General features: G+C 34.8%; 1 protein-coding gene across 4 annotated transcripts; it reads right to left on the bottom strand.

The window, feature by feature from the left end:
* Positions 1-502: 502 nt before the first annotated feature.
* Positions 503-21927, bottom strand: PGS1 (Phosphatidylglycerophosphate synthase 1). Of its 4 annotated transcripts, none has more exons than XM_069829034.1 (10): positions 21746-21926; positions 20885-21107; positions 17366-17488; positions 15715-15861; positions 14767-14894; positions 12004-12278; positions 8719-8930; positions 8158-8383; positions 6824-7047; positions 503-758 (listed from the first exon to the last, which is right to left on the bottom strand). In XM_069829034.1, exons 1-9 carry the CDS (start codon positions 21781-21783, stop codon positions 6842-6844), a joined length of 1578 nt encoding a protein of 525 aa, XP_069685135.1. In that variant the 5' UTR covers positions 21784-21926; the 3' UTR covers positions 503-758; positions 6824-6841. The 4 variants fall into 4 exon arrangements, with proteins under 4 accessions (XP_069685135.1, XP_069685136.1, XP_069685137.1 ...); XM_069829035.1 differs by having other exon boundaries at positions 20885-21099; XM_069829036.1 differs by lacking the exon at positions 17366-17488 and having other exon boundaries at positions 21746-21927.
* Between the last annotated feature and the right edge of the window lie 53 nt (positions 21928-21980).

Raw genomic sequence — 21980 nt, 5'->3', positions numbered from 1 at the left:
GTAACTTGAAATTATTTTATTAAGAAATTTAATGTGTTGCGTAAGCTTCAAAGATTCGCGTCACTGACTGCACAGAACAATTTATTGTATACATCATGTATGTGTATGTTGTTAGAGAGGGGGTATGTCTTTTTTAAATCGAGGTATGTCAGGAGAAAATCTTGGGGTAGCATACTACCTCTGGTTTTTTCCCACTTCCTTCACTGATTTGCATCATTAAAAACATAGATACAATAATGTAAAAACTCTTTGTGTGTAATATATCTGTTAATGCACATATAAACAAAGAAACGAGAAAATGAAGTCTGTTAGATAAAATCTAACACGAGAGTTACTGAGTAACAACTATATGTGCGATGATTCCTGGTTAAGAAAGGTTTTCTTTCTAAATTTTTGAGAAAAGTACCAATAAGTTAATTAGAAGAGAGAAAAAAGAGGGTAAGAGTAGAAGGATAAGAGAAAAAGAGAGATGAGGGGAAAGAGAGGGAGTGAGAACAGAATATTTAATTTACATTGTCAATTATGTAATATTAACTTACTCTGAAGGTACAATATTTCATTACTTATATTTTAAACAATATAAGTAAGTATACAATAATTATTTATAATAAGATGTAATACTGATATAAAAGAACACTACAATCGCACTATAACCATATTACATAAATCAATAAAATTATTTATTTCGACTGCAACATACTGTAATAACAGTTCATGCTCTTGAAGTGTTGCTGACACTAAATATTTTTGTGTCACACCTAAAAAAAAAGAAAAGAATGATCAAGACAATACAAACTAACATAAATTAACACGTAAAATACATAATTACTAAAAAAAAAAAAAAAAAATGCACCACACCTTTTCATAGTGTCTAAACTTTATTTTTGGGACCTTCAAATTCACTGCCCAATGACTATATTCCATCTCTTTCTCATAACCAGACATCGGATTCTAGGCCAAATGCCTATTTTGTTTCTTTAGGAGAAAAGTAACAATAATTATTAATATTTGTGTTTCATGGAAATTGAAAGGTATTCAAAGAGTTTTATAGTGCCCTAAAATGCCCTAAAACGGTTATTAGAGCCTAATTTGTTAATATTCGCCTAAAAGTGCCTAACTCACTGTAAAGTTTCGCATTTTACTGTTACTTTTTATAATTTATACATGCATTCACTGCGAAATTTAAGGCATTTAAAAAGTGGAAAGTTTGCTTCACACCGGCCATGAAACCATTGATAAAGGAAACAAAATGTTTTGAATCTCACGACACTCGCAATAGATTTCACCGAATTTAACATGTTTGGAGGCATAAATGCCGACAAAGAACCAACCTTAGTTTTGAAGCAGGCAACAATCACAACATGTGCTGCTACCGATTCAGAGATATACTATACTATAAAAATGACTGTTTTCGGTCTGAAACCGATTAGCTGTACTGCCCTTCAGAGTGTCATAAAATCACAATTTTTGGAGAAAGAGTGTTTTTGAAATATTTATGAAAAGTCGTAAAACTGCGAATTAGTAGGGTAAACCGTTACAAAGTATTTAAAAGAATGGCCCTCCTAGTGTTAACACTACCAGGAAATGCAACAATAAGTGGAACTTTGTATTTTTGTCCAATTGAATCTCAATAACAACGGTTCATTTGAATGCTCGTTAACAGTTGCTCTTTCCCTCACCTTATTTGTGTTGAGAAGTTTTGAGCGGTAGGACGTTTTCCTGTGAAGTTTAACGTGATAATGCCGAAAAATATAAGTGCAAAATCTACATTGATCCGGCAATGGCTAACAGAATATTCAGAATTCACTTATGATGGAAAAATAATATTCTGCAAGATTTGTAGCAAACAGGTATGTAACAATAGTTGAAATATATAAATTCTATTAATTTTAATGAGTAGGCCTATAATATTTATACATTGACTGAGCTATCCTGAGGTATAATTCTTTTTAAGACCACTACACTTTAACCTTTTAAATTCCGATAGTTAAAGTATTTGCAGGTCATTAAAATTTTGATTGTTCGAACCCACTAACTTTGTGATAGAAATACGGCAATACAACAATTAGGATTTTATTTTAATTCAGTTTACTTTACATTTTTAGATTTCGCAAGAAAAGAAGTGCCACCTAAAGAAGCATGTGCAAGGAGCGGCTCATAAGGCTAAAGCTCAGCAGAAAAATCAACTGCAACAAACTTTACTAACACAGCCTACTTCATCCAATCTCAGCAGCAATTTCTATGCTGATTTAACCAGAGCGTTTGTTGCTGCTAACATTCCCTGGAATGCAATTGAAAATCCGGTTTTAAGACAGTTTTTACAAAAATACTGCAAACAAAATATCCCATCTGAGTCGACCCTAAGAAAAAATTACTTAGACAGAATATACAATGAAACTTTAGCGTCCATTCGGGAGGATATAGGCGATTCTTACATATGGGTCTCTGTGGATGAAACCTCAGATCCTATGAATAGGTATATAGCAAATATGGTAGTAGGAAAACTTAGTCCTGATGGACCGATTCCACACCTCGTATGTGTTAAGGAACTTTCGAAAGTGAATAGCCAAGCCATTGCTTATTTTGTAAATAGAGGCCTACAATCTTTATACTCAGGTAATATAGACGATTCTAAAGTTCTGTTGTTTTGTACTGATGCTGCCTCATACATGGTTGCTGCAGCTCCACTTCTTAAAACATTTTATCCCAACCTCACGCATGTAACCTGTCTAGCACATGGCCTTCACAAGGTTTCTGAAACAATCCGGAATGAATTTCCTCTTGTCAATTCGTTTATTTCTAACACAAAAAAATGTTTTTGTAAAGCTCCATCCAGGATTTCAATATTCAGAGAGAACTTTCCAGATATCCCACTCCCACCTCAGCCGGTTGTTACACGATGGGGAACCTGGATTCAGTCAGTGGTGTATTATTCTAAGTATTTTAAAGAAGTGGTCACAGTTATTGATAAAGTACCTGAAACTGATAGTGCAGCGTGTGTGAAAGCAGTGAAAGATTGTCTGAATGACTCACGAGTGAAAAACGATATTGCCTACATAACATCAAACTTTTCTTTCATACCTGCAAGCATTGAACAATTAGAACGTGAAAAACAATCTCTTTGTAGCCAAATAGCAATAGTAAAGGAAGCTCAAGTGAACATACATTCTGCTTTGGGCGAAACTGGGAAAAAAGTTAAAAATAAGTGGGACAACGTATTAAATAAGAATGTAGGATTTTCATTGTTGGAAAAAGTATCAAGAGTGATATCGGGGGAAAGTGTAAATGTTCCAGTAAGTATTGATGTTTCTATTGTACCTAATTTAAAATTTGCTCCTCTCACATCAGTTTCGGTTGAAAGAAGTTTTTCTGCTTTCAAAATGATTCTCAGTGACAAAAGGCAAAGGTTAACTGTGGAGAATTTAGAAAAAATTCTGGTGATGTACTGTGCAGATAATTATAATAAAGTCTGAGCATGGAACTGAATTTCAATAACTTAAAATGAGTAATCTTGATATCAATAATCATTATTTCATTAGTTTCAATATATTAAATTTGTGCAGCTCTGTTTATAAATATAATATAGTATTCTTTTTTAATGTTTAAACATACTTTTTTGTGCGTATTTTAGTGTATAACTAAAAATTTCAGTGAAAGAAATAAGTATGGTACCTTGATGTGCCTAAAATGCCTATTTTCATTAAAATAGAGCCTAATTTTACAAATTTTGAGCTTATTTTAGGCGCCTAAAACCGCAATTTTTAGTGCCTAAAAATCCGATGTCTACTCATAACTCAGGAGCCACAACACATCACACTACCCATTCCTAATAAGCACATTTTCTGTCTTTTACGCAACATAAGGTCGTATTTATTTTTTATTTGGAATTTAAAAGTGTGATAGCATTTTGGGGATTAAGTCAACCTATACAAGTTTATACTTGCCTCTGGCTGCCTGTTGATTTCCTGTAGTTGTCATGCTCAGGGGGAAAAAATTAATAGGTCACGTCCTAAGAATCCTATTGGATTTGCTACGTATTTTTAATGTATTTGTTTACGAAGTTGCATATTGTGTGTGTTATTCTTATTTTTATCCCATAAACACATCTATTACTACTGCGTGGGGAAATTCTTTAACATAGTGATTTTTAGAAACATAAATAAATATTAAGAAAAAAATAAAAATTATTATTTCATTTCAATTGTTGTTGTTTTCTAATGCCAGGCGTTTGACAAAGTCATTTGATCTCTTGCACTCCAATATTTTTCAAAGATATTATCATGACCAGCCACTGAAGCACAGATTTTGAGGTGTTCCGAATCCATTTCTTGGTTTGAGTTGCACAATGGGCAGTTAGGGGACTGATATATTCCAATTCTATGCAGGTGTTTAGCCAAACAATCATAGCCTGTTGCCAATCTAAATGCAGCTACAGACGATTTTCGTGGTAAGTCGGAATTAACTGTGGATTTTGATGCAGAGAGTTCCATTTTTTCCCTTGGGATTGAGTTATCAAATTTTGTTTGTTGAAGTCTAAGTATGTAGATTTAATAAATATCTTCACAGAGTAATACGTAGATTTAGTAACAGGTCTGTAAGTAGCAGTGCTGCCCTTCTTTGCTAAAGCATCTGCATTCTCGTTTCCCAGGATTCCACAATGGGATGGTATCCATTGGAATACAATTCTTTTATTGAGTGATATTAATTGAGAGAGCATTTTAGTTATTTCTGCTGTTTGAGATGAAGGTGTGTGTTTAGAGACAATTGATAGAATAGCTGCTTTGGAGTCTGACAATATAACTGCATTCTTAAATTTATTGATGTGGCATAGAAGATTCCTGAGACTTCACTTATTGCAATGATTTCACCATCAAAACTTGTTGTTCCATATCCAAGAGATCTATAAAGTGAGAAGAGATAGCACGTAACACCTGCACCGGCACCTTGTTCTCTGGAGATCAAGGATCCGTCGTTGTATAAATGAAGCCAGTTTTGTGGAGGGTTAGTTGCAGTCGTTGCTAGTTTTGGACAGCAAGGCAGTCTTGTGTAGCAGTGAAGCCAGCTTCGAGACCGGAGTTCGACTTGAGTTGTGTTCGTAACTGTGGGAGCCGGAAGTCCTGAGTTTGAGTGCAGTGGACCGCAGTTGAGGGACCTGAGTTCGAAGTTCAGTGGACTGTCTCTGAAGGTGTGGGGTTCGGGATACTGTGAACTCGAGTGACTGAGCTAGAAGAACTAGCCAAGGCAAACGAACTGTGAACTGAGAACTGACAGTTCTGATTTGTAAATAGTGCTTTGTGAACATTAGTTAAGATTAACAGTACATTGTTGTTTTTCAATAATCCAAGTAATTTGCCATTGTCGTCTGTGGAGTGCAATAACGAATACTGTGTTACTGTGTGGAGTGGAAATCCCATTGTTGACGGGAGTGTTTACATTCAATCATAGAAAGTGATTATTGTCGTAACAATAAAAGTTACATTCTTGTTTTGAAATAAAAGTTACAATATTTTAACACATTAAAATTAAAATTAAAACTTCACGGATACCAAAGCTTAAAATTTTCAATCCAGTTTCTCAAAATTAGCTAACGTGCACTTACACCCCTTTGCTTCTGATTCCCTCAACTAAGAACACATTTTTTTTTTATTCAATGCAGTGGCATTTGACTGGAGTCATTGGCCATACAATGGCGATTAAAACCAAAATGAAAGATAGAAAACAAAATAAAGTGAACAATGAGCAAAGTGAAAATACGAAGAAGGGATGTCAGCACTGCTGCATTCTTTCTTTGGCCTCCCAGTATCTATCCACAAAGCTGACATTGGGGTACAATGATAGACTCACCTCCTCGTGGTGTACCCTGGAAACGTTTATAATAAATGGCTAAGTAGTCTATCACCTAAGCAGAAGAACCAATGGCACCAAAAAACCGCCCTTTTCAGGGTGATTCTTTGAGAACACAAATATTGTATTACAGGAAAAATGAAAATGATTAATTTTAACTCCAGCATATTAAAAGGCAGTTATTTAAAAAAAAAAAAATGTTAAAAAATTATCTAAAAAGAATGACTTTTTTTCCGATTATTCTGAGATTTTATGTATACAACTTTTAACAACTGCTCGTCTTTAATTAAACCAAAAGAATTTACCATGATGAAAGAGTGGCATGTCGTTTGTCATTGTCAATCAATGTTCTGACACCAACCCAGACCAGTTGGTCGGGAATTCCAGTTCTGATACTGCAAATGAGGATGAGGATGAATGTGATGTATATAGCTAGAGGCAAGGTTGCCTTTATAACCTGTCTTGATAATATAATTTTAATCTTGAGTGGTTTTTAGCACAGGTGCATACAGTATTTGCTAGTATTTTTTTTTTCTGGATTTTGGGATAAAAACAATTGGTGTATGTATTATATTCGATGGTGTACTATATTATATTCGAATAAATACGGTATTTTCGCGTTCTTATATTTTCATGGCAAACCTAATTTCGAGCAAAATTGTATTAGAATGTATAAATGAAGTTACGTACCTCATGTGATATAAAATACGATAGTATAAGTATAAAAAACGTATAAACGAAAATTAACATGGAATGTATAAGAATTTTGCCAGTGCTTCAGAAAAAAATGTATAAATGAAGTTTTACTGTATATGATAAATATAGGTAAATATCAGTACACCTCCACATGCACACAGAACTATATTGTGATAAAACAACAATATTTTCAAGACAGTTATCTTAAATCAGGTTAAGTTGCTATAAATTAAAAAAATTATTGCAAGAAGACAAGATTAATGTACACAAGACTGTGCTTTACCTTATCCGAAGAAGACAACTATAGTAGGTTGCGGAAGAGTCGTACTGCCATATGAACCCACAGTGGAGCATATTTTCTATCAGGCTGTGATAATGTTTCACTAGTAAATGGAGTACTTGAAGCATATAATCGCTCTCTTTCTTCTAAAAGATTCTGTTGCAATTTTGGATTTTTAGTTACTATAGCTATCTGCGTCTCCAAGTCCCGGCAGACAGATCTATTTCCTATTAAAAATTATATTATGAGTATCAAAGAAAAAAACAAGATTTACTTCTGTACAATAGTTATTATGTATCGGAATAAAACTTATCGAAAACATATTATGATATGGTGCAGACACATAAAAAAACACTAAAATTTACAGAATTTGTGTCATGTACTATCATATCACACTTACATATAAAAACTTTAAATACTGTATATGTGCATATTAACCTCTTCCCTTACTATTTATTTTACCAGTTTTGTGAAAAAAAGTGTCATATTTTTTTATTTTCGTAAAGAGGTCATTTAATATTGCAGAATCACTGTACATCACTAATTTTCTTACATACCGTATTTGCTCGCGTAATTTGTGCCCCCGCGTATTTTGCGCATCCTACTTTTTAATGGATTATTTTGAACTTTATTTTTGCTCCGTGTATTTTGCGCACACATTTTACGTACATATTTTTTTCAGTGTAGTAGGGATTACGTACATATTTTTTCAGTGTAGTAGGGATTTTCCTTCCCTACAGTCCATCATAGGTCATTCACCAGCAACTGAAGTACCTGCTTCAGAAAGAAACCCCAAAGTCCCGCTACTTTAACAATGCTTGTCCTTGGTAGAGACAAGTTACCGGTATAGAAAATTAGCCCTACCGTAAATACTTACCTATACATATACTAATTGAGATAAACTCAGAACAGGACCTCTTATTTGAAAAATCCGCATATTTTACGCACCCCAATTTTTCAGTGGCCAAAGTTAATTAAAAAGTGCGCAAATTACGCGAGCAAATACGGTACTTAAAAAATCACTATGAAATAGACAATGGGACTCAAACGAGTTAACTCGGGTTAATAAATTTTGACACATGTTAGCAACTCGAGTTAACTCGGGATAATAAGTGAAGTGGTTAAATATTGTGATTATGATAAGTTGATAACCATGCACTCTACTCTTATTATATATCATTTATTGAAATAACAAAGTATATGCAATATGCAGTTTTTCATCAATAATTAAGTACTATTCGAATTCGCATGCACGCACCCACTCCCTTTTCAGTATATTAAGCCTTGGTGGGTATTCATTTCTACACTCATTAATATACATCCTGGTAACTACTTACCAAAATTAGGAGATCCAACTAAAGTCAGGATGGGCAAGTTCTGGCCCGGCAATGTGTACCATAATCCCTTTGCATGGTAGGTCCAGCCCTTCTTTTGAAATTCTGCCATTTGTATACGTTGTTCCTGACCACTGATTTGCTGTTGTTTGAAGAATGCTGATGCCAACAAAGTGTAGGCTGCTGGAATCCCACCTGCAGGACCTTGTGCACCAAGGAAGCCATTTGCCTGAAACATTGAAAAACAAATTTCTAAAGACTGTTTTGTTTATAAAGCTGAATAACTACTTACAATGATTAGATAAATGTAAATTTTATAAATACTATATTCTCAGTTCTAAGAATAAACATGTAATTATCTCCTTCACTTTTTTATTTTCATAAATCTTTAACATTAAAATATACAGATTTCTATTTCAAGAATCCATTCATTTTATTCAGTGATGACTTTCAACAGTATCATATTTCTACTAAGTTTCTTTAAAATCAACCCAATGACTTAAAATTTATAAGAGACACGCAAATACACGCATACACATAGGCCTCACACTACTCAATACTCACTGTCGGGTGTGCCATTAAGATGTTGAATGATGCAGCAGAATGGTTAATTATGGATATGGTATATTCTTGTGTCAGATTGAAGTATCCAGTAGCAAGATGAATGATGGAGCCTGGTAATGCTGTTTCGAACATTTTCTTTGTCACACAACTGTCCTGATGAAGTCCCAGCTGACCCATCTCCACCAAAGGAAATATCCAAGTGTCCCCTGTACCTAAATTGTATACATATTTACGTTACAATTATTTTTCAGAAAATAATATTATCCTTTTCTCACATTAAATATGAAGGCAAACTCAACTATCTTCAACGACTATTCTTGAATATTTGAACTAAATTCACAGATAAGTAGCTCACAACATTATTTTTGTTCTTTAAAAAACTTTAATGTAAAATATGCAACAATGTTTAAATTATCAAGTCTCATCTCGTTATATAATAATACAAAGACTTCACTTCAAGTTCAATTTTATTTATACACGTAAACTAATGGAAATACGAAAGCCATATGAATCATGTTCTGTATCACTTTTCTGTTTTTGCAAAATTAATAGGATCTACACTCAGTGCTTGTCAGTGGAACTGTTTGAACTGTAACAAACGACTTGCCAACAGACATAATATGATGAGCTATGGACACGAAAACATCCCTTTGCTTTTGTGTGTAAGTGTTCCATGTGGAAGTTTGCTAAAAGCAACTTGTGAACTTCGTCATTTATTGTTCTACCAATACCTTAAATGACCTTGTATTAATTTCTTCCAAGTGGTTTATATAGACTTTAATTGGTATTATTCTCTATGAAAAAAAAAGTGAATGAATTGGAAGAATTTCAAGAAAATCACATACAGACAGGTGCCTACTTAAAATCTTCTTAAATACTGGAAATAACAAAGCCACTGATGATATCAAAGAATTATTGGCTTGATGGAAAAGTTCGAAGCATTTTTTCGCTGTGACAAAAGTTTTTATTTGGGATGAATAGAAGATAGAAATTAATCAGTAATATATTCTCTTACATTATCTATGACTCTGTGCCAATGCTGGAGTAGTTTTTCGATTCCACATCTGAAGAAATCTGCTGGTTTGGAGTGAAAGAAGTCGTCAAGCCAAGTTTGTAAAGCATCTTCATTATCAAAGAAGTTCCCTTGACGACTGCTGGACAGAGAACAAAAAAGGTGAAAAGATCGGGAGAACATGGAGGATGTGGAATCACCTCCCGACCAAACTCCTGAATAATTGCTTTCATCATGTTAGCAGAATGCAGACGTGCATCATCGTGTTGCAACAGCATTTTATGCAGTCTTCCCAGTCGTTTTTCTTCAATTGCGGCCACAAGGCATCTGAGTTACTGGCAATTTTTCCCCTCATGTAATTTTCGAAATTTTAAATATCAGCAAATAAAAGACACTAAAATTGATCAGTTATAATGGGAAAGTGCGATAACCTCACCACGGTGTACCTCCACATCCCTCAACCCGTGGATGTCTGACCTTGAATAATTGTGACAAATCATTTTTTGTCTTCAAGGTCGCCACTCGCATACTGACCTCCCCCAACACCAGCTGAGGGTTGTTAGTAATGGTAATATTCGTTTTGAGTGCCAAATTTTACGATTTTGCCAATGCTGTTTTAGGTTTGACACATGTCTAATTATTTCTCCTAGCTGATGCACTGTGGACACCCTGCATGGATACATCTTCAAACTAGTCTTCAGAATCTTGTGAGATGTACTCTTTGACAAGTGGGTCTGTTGGGACAACGATCTCACAGACTTACTTGGACTCTGGATATTGATACATAATTGTTTCTTCTGAAGTGGAAAGTCTTCCAGATTGGGGTGCATCTTGAATATTTCACCAAACACTTGTCATATTTTTGCACTGCATTATGGTGGGAAATTTATACATATTTAAATTGCTGCGTGAACTTTTGCTGAACAGTTATTGTTGTCATGGCTTCATGAAGAATTATTCCATTTTATTTCTGACATTCCAATAAAGTATGGCTAAATTTGTTTCCTTTTGATGAATATGGTTGAGTTCAGTACAGTGCAGGAGATGGTCAGCATCCACGATGGAATTTGGAGTACAGCATTCACTAGGGTATATCTTCATTCATGCAAGATAGTCATGGCCAATTGTCAGCCTAAAAACTGCCACAATTTCCTTCCTAGGTTTCATCTTGTTGGTTTCCCACAATTCTCGTATACTCTCCCATTTTCTCCCCTTACTTTTGCTGAATATTCTCCATATATTTACCGATTTTACAAAACACATGCTCCATTGTCAATCAACCAAGATAGTTAACCCTGTTAACACTGGTGTACTATGCTGATGTCATTTCCAATGCTCTATCCTGATTGCTTCTATTCCCTAGTGCTTCGACGACCATCAACACCACTGTTGCAGCTGCGTGTCGCCAAGTTCATGCCAAGTGGAGAACCAACAATTCTAACATCACTGTATGCTGTACAGTAGTGGCATAAAAAACAGGATCGACCCTTGTAGCTGATTTCAGAGCCTAGTTCACTCTAGAGCATGATAGACCGGTAAATAAGACTTTCGTGGTTCGAATCCTGCCTGGGAAGAAAACTTTTTTTTGTTCCTTATTCAAATGTATTCCCAATACTTTTCGATTGCTGGTAAAATTCATGTTCTGGGAATAATAAGTTAATTAAGTAATAAAATATCGCTGCAATCGAAAAGTATTGGGAATAAATTTGAATAAGGAACAAAAAAAAAAAAAAAAGGTTCCTTCCCAGGTAGGATTCGAACCACGAAAGTCTTAGTTACCAGTTTATAGTGCTCTGGAGTCAACAAGGCTCTGAAATCAGCTACAAGGGTCGGTCTGGTTTTTTTTGCCACTACTGTACATGCCAGTGCACAGTAATTTTTGGGACAAACTGTATAAAAAGTGGACGTTCAAATATTCATATACTGTAATTACTTCTAATACTTTTTTACTTATTTACCAAGATCGATACTTAAAACTGATAAGATATTAAAATATATCAGTAATTTATAATGAGATTCTCATATTACCTATTTGGCAAATTACCGGTAATTCTAATGTAAAGGGTATAGGTACTGTTTCTCTTCTCGTTAATGAACAGTACTGTATTAGAATATTGACCCAATGAGGTATAGACTTAACAAGTCTCATTTCATTACTTATTTCATTGGTATTAGGGTTTATGAACTTTGCTTCTAAAAATTTATCTTTTACAATGCACTGGTAAGGAGATGAAGTGTTTGGGTTTACATTATTTGTATAAATGCAGTCTCACCAGATATGCCATGGTTTTGCTGTTGTGTCATGGTCGAACTGATGTAACTCCATACTCGATCCTTTGCTGCAGACTTAAACTCTCCTTTCTTTCCTTTGTATGGATGATACTTCCAGCTGGAATGAAGATGGACTTGGTCACCTTGGTCTAACTGAAGTGAAAACTCACTCACTCTCGACACCAGTCCATCATAGAAATCAGCCAAAGGACCACAGTCTTCTATCAGCACATATCGGTCTTGACGATTAGTGAAATAATCATTGCTCAAGTTTGCTCTGTAAGATAAATAACTCTGTAAAATTGAAATGTGCTCTGGAATGACAAATTACAGTAAATTACTACGATGAGGAAGACATACAGGTAGCAAAATAAAATGCCATACAATTTTTAAGATATTACAAATACACTCACCGACAAAAAAACTGGACCACCTAAAGTTTCTCAATTTTTTTTTTATGAGGCGAGAATCAGAAAACCAATTATGAATTGAAGAAAACATTGCTTCCCAGCAAACAGACTCTTCTTTATTATCACTTGTGTTATTATTTTCAACGCCAAACAATGGGTATAATTAAAAGGTGTAAAAACTTACAAATTGTATCAATTTTCTTCCAAATGTTCAACTGATTTCATGGCCACCCAGATGTTGCTAATAGCAGGTATTGCCTCCCCGTGACCGTATGACTGCTACCACTCAGATTCTAGATGACAGTCTGCTCGATGCTATCCATTCTTAATTTAGAACATTTTGGAGCTGTTGTAAGTTGCTGTGAGAAGATAGACGACTTCTAACTCTCTTCCCTGGCATTTCCCACACATGTTCAATAGGGTTTATATCAGGACTTCTTGCTGGCCATGCCATCCTATTCAATCCAACATCATGAAGGAACTCATCCACGATTTTTGCAGCATGCATTAACAGTAACTCTTCACCAATAAGTGGAGCATATGGTACCACATGTTCAATTAGAACTTCTTCGATGTATCTTGGAGCAGTGAAAGCACCTCCATTAATGAAAACAAGTTCTGTGCGAGCTTCATACGAAATGCCATCCCACACCATTACTGATCCACCTTGCAAACTGACACGTGAACTGAAAGTACATGAAGAAAAACGTTCTCCTTCTCTTCTCCACACTCTTTCAGGTCCATCTGGAGACCGTGGACTAAATCTCGATTCATCTGTGAAGAGCACTCGTCGCCACTCTCCCAGATTCCAATTAGCATGATTGTGAGCAAAACATAATCGCTCAACACGATGATGCTGGAGCAATTCTGGGCCTTTAGCTGGTCTTCTAGATTTCAGCCCAGATTCATCCAGATGTTTTCTTACAGTTCTCTCACTCACGCTAACTTGCCTTATTTCCTGGAGGGTTCTTCTAGTCTCAACAACTGTGGAATGGCGATCTCTTAATGTGTTTAGGACAATAAAATGGTCGTCATGATCCGAAGTTACTTGTTTTCTCCCTGAACCAGATCATCTGGAATAACTTCCTGTCTCTCTAAAGCGATGGTACACCGGTTGTATGGTTGATCGAGAAATCCCAAGAACTGCAGCCACATAATGCTGACTATTCCCATCTTCTATCAATGCAACCACTTTTGCTGAATCGGTAGGACTTAGCGACATTTGTATACAATGATGTACTCCAATACTGCCTCAAAAGAGCTTAACAGTCTGTAGACTTCTTCAGTTTGGCTTGAAATGAGTCTGAGAAGTTTAGACAATATTGCAAGAAGAACGAATCTTCTTTTCAGATCATTGTTGGGTATTATGTATTCGGCATTACATTGTTACGTATCACAAAATAAATGAATGATTAAATGAACCTCAGCACACCTACAATCATTTAAAAAATCCTACAATTTTAAAAAATTTTAAAGAAAATGTAGGTGGCCCAATTTTTTGCTGGTGAGTGTATATTACGAAAATTCATGTTATTGATGTGACAGAATAATACAATACAAGTGTTTCTGAGTTAGATGAGGTGAATGAATATTTCCTGTGCTTAGTTTTCTTCTTATTCCTACCAATGTTTGTTCGTCATCTGTTGTAGAAATTTACTATGATATCTATTCTTGCTAAAAAGCTGCATAGAAATAAATCCTATATACGGTGTATTGTGCAAAAGTGCAATAATATATTGCTCTCATTGCATGAACTTAGTACGAATTCTGAACTTATCATTGTTGTGCTAACTTAATATCATCATCTTCATAACTTTCCATACCAACGTTGTTTACCATCAGAGGGAAACAAATATTTAAGTAAATCTCATATCAATAGCTAAAATTAAAAGTTCAAGAAGGACCTATACCAGTGCTGTTTACCTGTGACCTTGACACCTCGAATTCTATTGGACATGAAGTAGTTATTCTCTTTATAATAACACAAGTAGTTACTATCATTATATAAATTTACATATCGTATCCTTAATCAAGTACCATTTTAGAGTCGGATCTGAGAAAAATGAAAAATTATCATGCACCTAATAATGCAATCAAAATGAGGGCATAGTCTGAATCACGGCCAACTAGAAGACTATGACTACGTGATTAATATATAGACAACCTGTGCTATAATGTCACATCCGTTTTCAAATGCACATCAAAGAACAGTTAAAATATATTATTTTCTGGGATAAAAAGATTTTTTGAACAAACCATCCATAACTAGGAATCATAGAATATATTTAAACAATAAAAAACATAATGCACGTTTCCCACTGAGAATGTATTTTTGAAAATATGTATAAAACTCACCCACTTATCAGGAGTGAATCATCAAAAAGGTATACTTTCATGTGCTGAAGACCAAGTACTTCATTATATCGCTCTGGCATCAGTCTGTGCAATAATCCACGCAGCACTGGAGTGTGATATAAAGAAACCTGATGAGAGACCACAAAAAAAAACAGACAAATTAAAATGCTTTACTAATGAAATGCCATTATGAACAAGTTTGGCTTTATTTGTAATGCAAAGAACTCGACTATAATGCCATTCACCTACTTAAACAGCTTGCTTATAACAATGTTTCTACTGCATACCACAATCCACCAATGACATATTTCCTATCATTCTCATCTCCCTTTCCCAGAACATAGGACCACAACAAAGCATTACCAGTATACTACTTTCTGTACACAGTCTTTAACATTCTCAACAGTCCTTATACCTGAATAATTTGCCGGAAAAAGGGCAGATATGCAGCAATGAAAAACTGACCTACGTGCTCTTCTTCCAGCAAATTCCTCAATTGTATTACTAATGTACAAATGGACTATTACTATACAATTAATATTGTAACACGAAATGAGCTGGATTTTCAAGTATCTATTATGGCTATCCAAATCACAATAAGAAATTGCTGTACTGGTAAGGAAAGTCAGTGAAAAACGTTAAACCAATAAATTAAATATTGCACAAGGAAATGTTACATAACCAATTTAAATTATAAAACTGTCAGAAAAAGCGGGTGAAGAAAGAATAATGCTGAAACTGATGAGGAAGAGAAAAAGGAATTGGCTGAGTCACTGTCTGAGAAGAAACTATCTATTGAAGGATGCACTGGAAGGAATGATGAATGGGAGATGAATTTGGGGCAGAAGATATCAAATAATAGACGACATTAAGATATATGGATAAAAAAAAACACACACACAAAACCCTCCCAAGATGCATGAAAAAAAAAAACTGACGTTGAATTACCTGACACAAATCTTTGTACTTATTAAGAAGTGGCAGAAGCATACGACGTGAATTGGGTTCACCTCTGGATCCTCTAGTATGGTCTAATAATACTTTCACCTTCAGTTGATCTCCTGATGCTCTAAGGTTTTCGCTAATTGCAGCTACCTGTAAAGATTACAGATATTCAGAGATCTGAGTAGCTTTGATGACCACTATGTAAAAGTAAACACAATATGATGTTTATCAAGTAGTGGTGGTGGTCATTAAAATAAGTACTGTAACATGACTTCAGTCCAAGAGTAAGCTAGTGCACAAGGAATGGTACATACTCCTTTGTTTCATTATCCATCTACAGTTAGATAATAGTTTTACAATAACTGTATTTTCTTGGTGCAGACACACACTCAAATAAACACACATGCACATGCGCAATAATATTGTTTATATACATTAAAACAGGCTGTTTGATAAAAACAATTTTCACACCAAAAACATAAAAATTTTAAATACCAAACTAAAGAAAAACTATAGGCCTATTTTATTGTTGGAATTTGGAAGAAATTTAGATAATACTGGCAAGCATAGGCTGATAGGAAAATAATTATTGGTGAAAAATTACAGGTACAATATTGGACTCAGCTTTCTGGCGCTGAAGAATGTAAGGATATGTAAGAACCCACTCCAAAGCTATTTCACCATGCCTCTATTCACCAGCTTCTGGAATGGAACTGTGAACTCTACCGACTACATAAAAACAGTCACTCACCATTATATCATAGCAGTTACATCAAGTATGAACCAAATTTATCTTTAGTCATCATACCGACATGAAGGGACAAATAACTTCTGTCATTACAAATTTCTCCACTGCTGTCTTCCCCAATATATATAATTATATAATAATATGTAGTGAAGAAATGGTATTTCCTGTTTCACATCATGAAGAAAACTAAAATCTGTTGCTGGCAGAAGCTGTGATCCACTCAAAGCATTTAATAGTTGCTTGGTAAGCTAGTCAAAACATAAAATTATGAAATAGGCCTACTGTAGGTGTTTTGTTCAATTGATTATTTGGTGCTGTTGTCATAAACATAAGGAGTCACTGTGCTTCACAATAGTAAGTTACACTAAAATATGTGAGTTGTATGAAATACTAGTTCAGTTAGTTATTTTACGATGCTTTTTCAACTGCTATGGTTATATAGCGTTTGAATGAGATGGTGATAATGCCAGTAAAATGAGCCCAGGATCCAGCACTGAAAGTTACCCAGCATTTGCTCTTAATGGATTGAGAGAAAACCCCGAAATAATCCTCAACCAGGATTTGAACCTGGGGCTGCTCGTTTCAAAGTCAGACATGCTAACCGTTACTCCACAGTGATGGGGCAACACTGGTTCATAAATTACCTGATGTTCGAATTTCCAAGTCCACAATATATGGGACACAGATTTTTGTATAATATTATTGTATCTGAAACCAAGAACAAAATTTTTGCAATCATAATATTATTATATGTTCAACCACTTATATTTTCCTATAATGACTACCGTTTATCAATCAACTCCTACTTTTCATGTTGTCAGGGCCAAAAAGCTGAGTCCCTCATAGCAGTTACATTCAAAGACGTTATATGTTACATTAGAGTTTACAAATGTAGTCTAATCTTACCAATTGTTCTTCCAGATGACCAGTTCCCAAATACAAAGATGCTAATGTTATTCGTCGTTTAGCTGTTCGGCACCTCTCCACTACTGTTTTGTAGAATATGTTGGGTTCATGTATTACAGTAACCTAAACAATAATTATTACAAATACGATATAATTTATTTCCTTAGTATTCGCAAAGATTTGCATGCTTGATTCTAATAAGCTACTGCTGATGTTATCATCTTACGTAAGGTTTTACAATTTATCATCGGCTGCAAAAGGGTATCTGTCGGATACAGGGGGGAGAGCCATTAATCCTTCCCATTGAAGGCTTTAAGGAACCAACCTGGACAAATACCCAATGTCCCATCCCTACCTTCCCGTGGTGTAGCTGTTAGTAAGCATAATTTTACGAGCTGAACTAAAGGGAGGTGCTACTCATCCATTACCACTGGTCAGCTTGATGAGTTATTGACTGAATTTGGTATAATTTTCCTCTATCCAATACCTAATTCCCTCTTTACCCTTTCCTATCCAGTCCTCTGACTGAACTCTTACTTTCTTCGACCCTGACGGCATTAGAGCATTCGAGGCCTAGGGGTTCATTTCACTTTCCTTCCTCCTCTTTCTACTTTTCTGTTCCTAGTGCTGACCTGCTATGGCACTAAAATCGTCCTCCAGTGGCTTAAGGAGGGAAAGCTGGTGATCAACAAGATCTCCCAGCTAGGTCCAATGGACCCGTAGACCAACAGCAGGTGTGGTCCTTCAGACATTCTGGAGGTTGTGTGTGAATGAAGTAGCCACCAAAATGTTAAAATATGGTGTTCACTTAAATCGGCTACAACTTGCCATTTAACTCTTTGAAAAATATTGGAGTGCAAGAGGTCAAATGACTTTATTGTCAAACGCCTGGCATTAGAAAACAACAACAACATTTTATCATCATCATCATCATCATCATCATCATCATCTCATATAAGGTTTTAAAATTAACAACAATATTAAATTGTCATCCTAAACCAGTAATGATACAGCAATGACTATAAATACCAATGACTGCTGTTGGTAGAAGAAGTGAACCAAAGAAGGCACAATCTTTAATGTAATTAATGTCTTCTGGTATACTGGTAAATACATGGTCTTACATTCGAGTTGAAAATATTTTCATTATAATAATCGAAACATATACAGAGTAAACCATAAGTAATGTCATTAATTCCAAGAGGTTATTCTTTGAAATATTTCAAGCAAAAAAGTTAAAAGCGATTTTTGCTCGTTTTTGTATTGTATTGTATTGTATTTATTAACATTCCATGGTATTCATACATTGCTTTACAGCTAGAATATGGAACAGGTCAAAAAACTTAATACTATTATAAATGAAATATATATACAGACGAGATTTACAATATAGTCTACTAGTACAACACAAAGTTTTAGTATCAATTTCATGAAGTGTTATTGAATGTCATGAATTCACCTACAGAATAGAAGGCGTGAGAAATTAGGTACTTCTTTAATTTGGCCCTAAATAATCTTATGTTTTGAGTTTCATTTTTTATATCGATAGGGAGGCTATTAAAAATTTTTACTGCCATATAACGCACTCCTTTTTGATAGCACGACAGACTTGCCGATGGAGTATGAAAGTCATTTCTTTGACGTGTATTTATGCTATGAACTGTTGAATTAGTTACAAAGTTTTCACGATTACATACGAGGAAGACTATTAATGAAAAGATATACTGACAAGCCATGGGGATTATTTGTAGTTTTTTGAAAATAGTCCTACAAGATTCCCTAGATTTGGCACCTAATATTATTCTAATTACTATTTTTTGTAATAGAAATATACTGTTACTATCTGTGGAATTTCCCCAGAATATTATTCCAAAACTCATTACTGAGTGGAAGTATGCAAAGTATTGCTTTCTTTTGGAGATAAAAATTGTTTTATATGAAACATTTTAGAACGTGTTTTGGGAAAGCCATTGATTTAATTCCCGACATGATCGTCAGTTTAAGAGAGCAGTGTATTATGATGATAAATGACTGAAAGAATTTTTGTTTTGTCCTTTAAATGTGCAGAAATTTAATCTGGACAAATATAACATTGCAAAATTCCTTTGCAGAACGAAAAGTTACATTTCTTCAGATCAAATTTCTGCACATTTAAAGGACAAAACTAAAATTCTTTCAATAATTTATCATAATACACTGCTCTCTTAAACTGACTTAACATATTGGGAATTAAATCAATGGCTTTCCCAGAACACACTATAAAATGTTTCATATAAAACAATTTTTATCTCGAAAAGAAAACAAAAACGAGCAAAATTGTATATAACTTTTTGGTTTGAAATATCTCAGAGAACACCCACTGGAATTAATGACATTACTTATGGTTCATCCAGAATATATATACTTAAGCATGGCTGATTTATAGCTCAGTAGAACGTCTCATCCAAGAGGGCCACATCTCATCTTTCTCAGGATTTCTCCTCTCCCTGAACTTCACTTCACACATGACATATTGCCATTCGAATCCAACACACTATTGCACAATCCACTTTGTCGAGAGGTGCAGGGCGAATTACAGGAGTATCAAAACATTTCAATTCACATGTATGTTAATTAATTTACTTCCACATAATTAGGCAATCCAAGATTACACCACATGTATGCCAATTTTATCTCTTTGTCTTACTACCCATAATTCCCACTCATTACATCACTGATAACCTCACCTCTTCCAGTGCTCCCTGGACCTCTTGAGGCGACAACATAACAGAAAGAATTCAAATCTAACCAGCATCAGCAATAATGGCCTAGTGAATTGGCTTCAGGCCGGGTTCCATGGTTCATGTCTTCAGGTAGGAATTTATAACAAAAAAAGCAGTAGTATGTAATTCTGTGTTATGATTGCAGGGAACATCACAAAGAAAGAGAAAACTGAATTAAATGGAGTAGATGCAAATGCTATCTAGTAACGAAATATTTAAATTTTACATCTGCTTTCTTCATTTCTTCACAGATGGCTCCCCTCCCACACCCTAAATTCCCCTCTTTCCCCATCACTTATGTGTTTCTTGTGGTGAGTGAACATGCAGTGGTGGTTCACTTCTTCTGAAGAATTACTTAGACCTTTTTATAGATTGTCAGTGCCCAGTCTTAGTGTCGTTCTGTTAGGTAAAAATAGGTCAATGAAGAAAAAAGAGAAACATTTTCTCTTACATTCCTTCAACATAACCTCTAAATAACCACTTACCGGTTAATCACAAAAAAATTGAAATAAAATAAAAGAAAAGAGTACACTTGTGTACACTTGGAAACTGTTAATTTGTATTAGATTGGATTCATCCAATCTCATACAAATTAACAGTTTCCAAATATTTTTCTTGTTGTGACTCCTAAAATATTCAGTACTCTCTTCCCACTAATGTGGACTTTAATTGTTTTCAAACATACAGCAGTTTCATCTCTGCTAGTTCCTTTTGTAACAAAACATTAATGTAAGAATACAAAAATAATTAAGATTACCTTATTTCCATCTACTGGAAAGCAGGGAGCAAATGTGTGTAACCATGTGAAACCAAGGCTATCAAATTCTTGTGAGATCTTTAATTTCTTATGAGCTTCTTGTGAAAAAGTTGAATCTCCATCTGGTGAAATTACGTCCGGTTTTTGCAATATGACACTCAGTCTTCTAAAAACGTCCATTTTAGTTTTTATGCTTATCTTTATTAAATCGCCACCTGAAAACCTTGCATATAGGTACATTATACAGCAATGGGAAGTTTACTCACCATAAAAATAGGTCCATAATTGTTGAAGCATTGAAAGAAAGGGACCACTAAGTACTTATAAGAGGAAGTGAATGGCTTATCCTCGGATTGGAGCAACAGGAGGGCGGACATTATTGCGTTCAGGAACAAGAAAGGATGTATCGTCAACCCTATTATTAGGTCTGAGGCATATTTCTCAACCTGGAAAAGCAGACTATTTATAACCCTACAATACCATATTCTATTTGACAAGTGTCACTTAGGAAGTTTAGAGGTTTTAGGGCTGCTAATGCTAAACTTGCGCTGAGGTAGTTCCCTTCGTACTCCGCTTATACACTTTGTAGATATGAATGTGACAGGTTTGGTTAGTTTAGGCTTTTGTTATGCCTTGCATATACGATCAACTGCATTAAAAAAAATCCCGGAACCAAAATCCCTTACAAATTCAATGATTTTCACTTCCGTCCCCGAAATCACTGAAACTACCTCAGTGCTAGTTTCACTTCTGGTTTTGTATGCATTGTTACTTAACCCATTATTATGGGAAGCTGTTATTTTCCTAAGTAAATTAGGCATTTCAAGATTATTAATGCAATGTATAAAATACGACATTAACCTTTTTGGCCATTTCCAAATGTATTTTTTCATTTTCATAGCAACATTTTAATACAAACACATCCTTAATGGCACAAATGAAATTGATTCTTCTAACATTTGAACCATTTCTGATAAACTTGAATCACTTAAAATGATCATAGCAACCATCTTTTGATACAGTGGGACCAATATTACAATTTGTCGATCCTGTGCTCCTGTGTGTGATCTGTGATTCTGTAATATTCCATTACATG

This window comes from Periplaneta americana, chromosome 6 (assembly GCF_040183065.1).
Source record: "Periplaneta americana isolate PAMFEO1 chromosome 6, P.americana_PAMFEO1_priV1, whole genome shotgun sequence".
Taxonomy (NCBI): domain Eukaryota; kingdom Metazoa; phylum Arthropoda; class Insecta; order Blattodea; family Blattidae; genus Periplaneta; species Periplaneta americana.
Note: the sequence above shows the minus strand (reverse complement) of the source record. Positions and strands in the feature narration are given on the sequence as shown.

What these genes read in the sequence shown, in the direction of transcription:
- PGS1 (XM_069829034.1), bottom strand. Translation starts at nt 21,783, where the DNA reads ATGAAAATGAAAAAATACATTTGGAAATGGCCAAAAAG. An exon ending in TTCCAGTAGATGGAAATAAG is followed by an intron (nt 17,489 to 20,884) that starts GTAATCTTAATT and finishes ATTATTGTTTAG; the next exon opens with GTTACTGTAATACATGAACC. An exon ending in GCAAAACCATGGCATATCTG is followed by an intron (nt 8,931 to 12,003) that starts GTGAGACTGCAT and finishes TATACAATTTAG; the next exon opens with GTACAGGGGACACTTGGATA.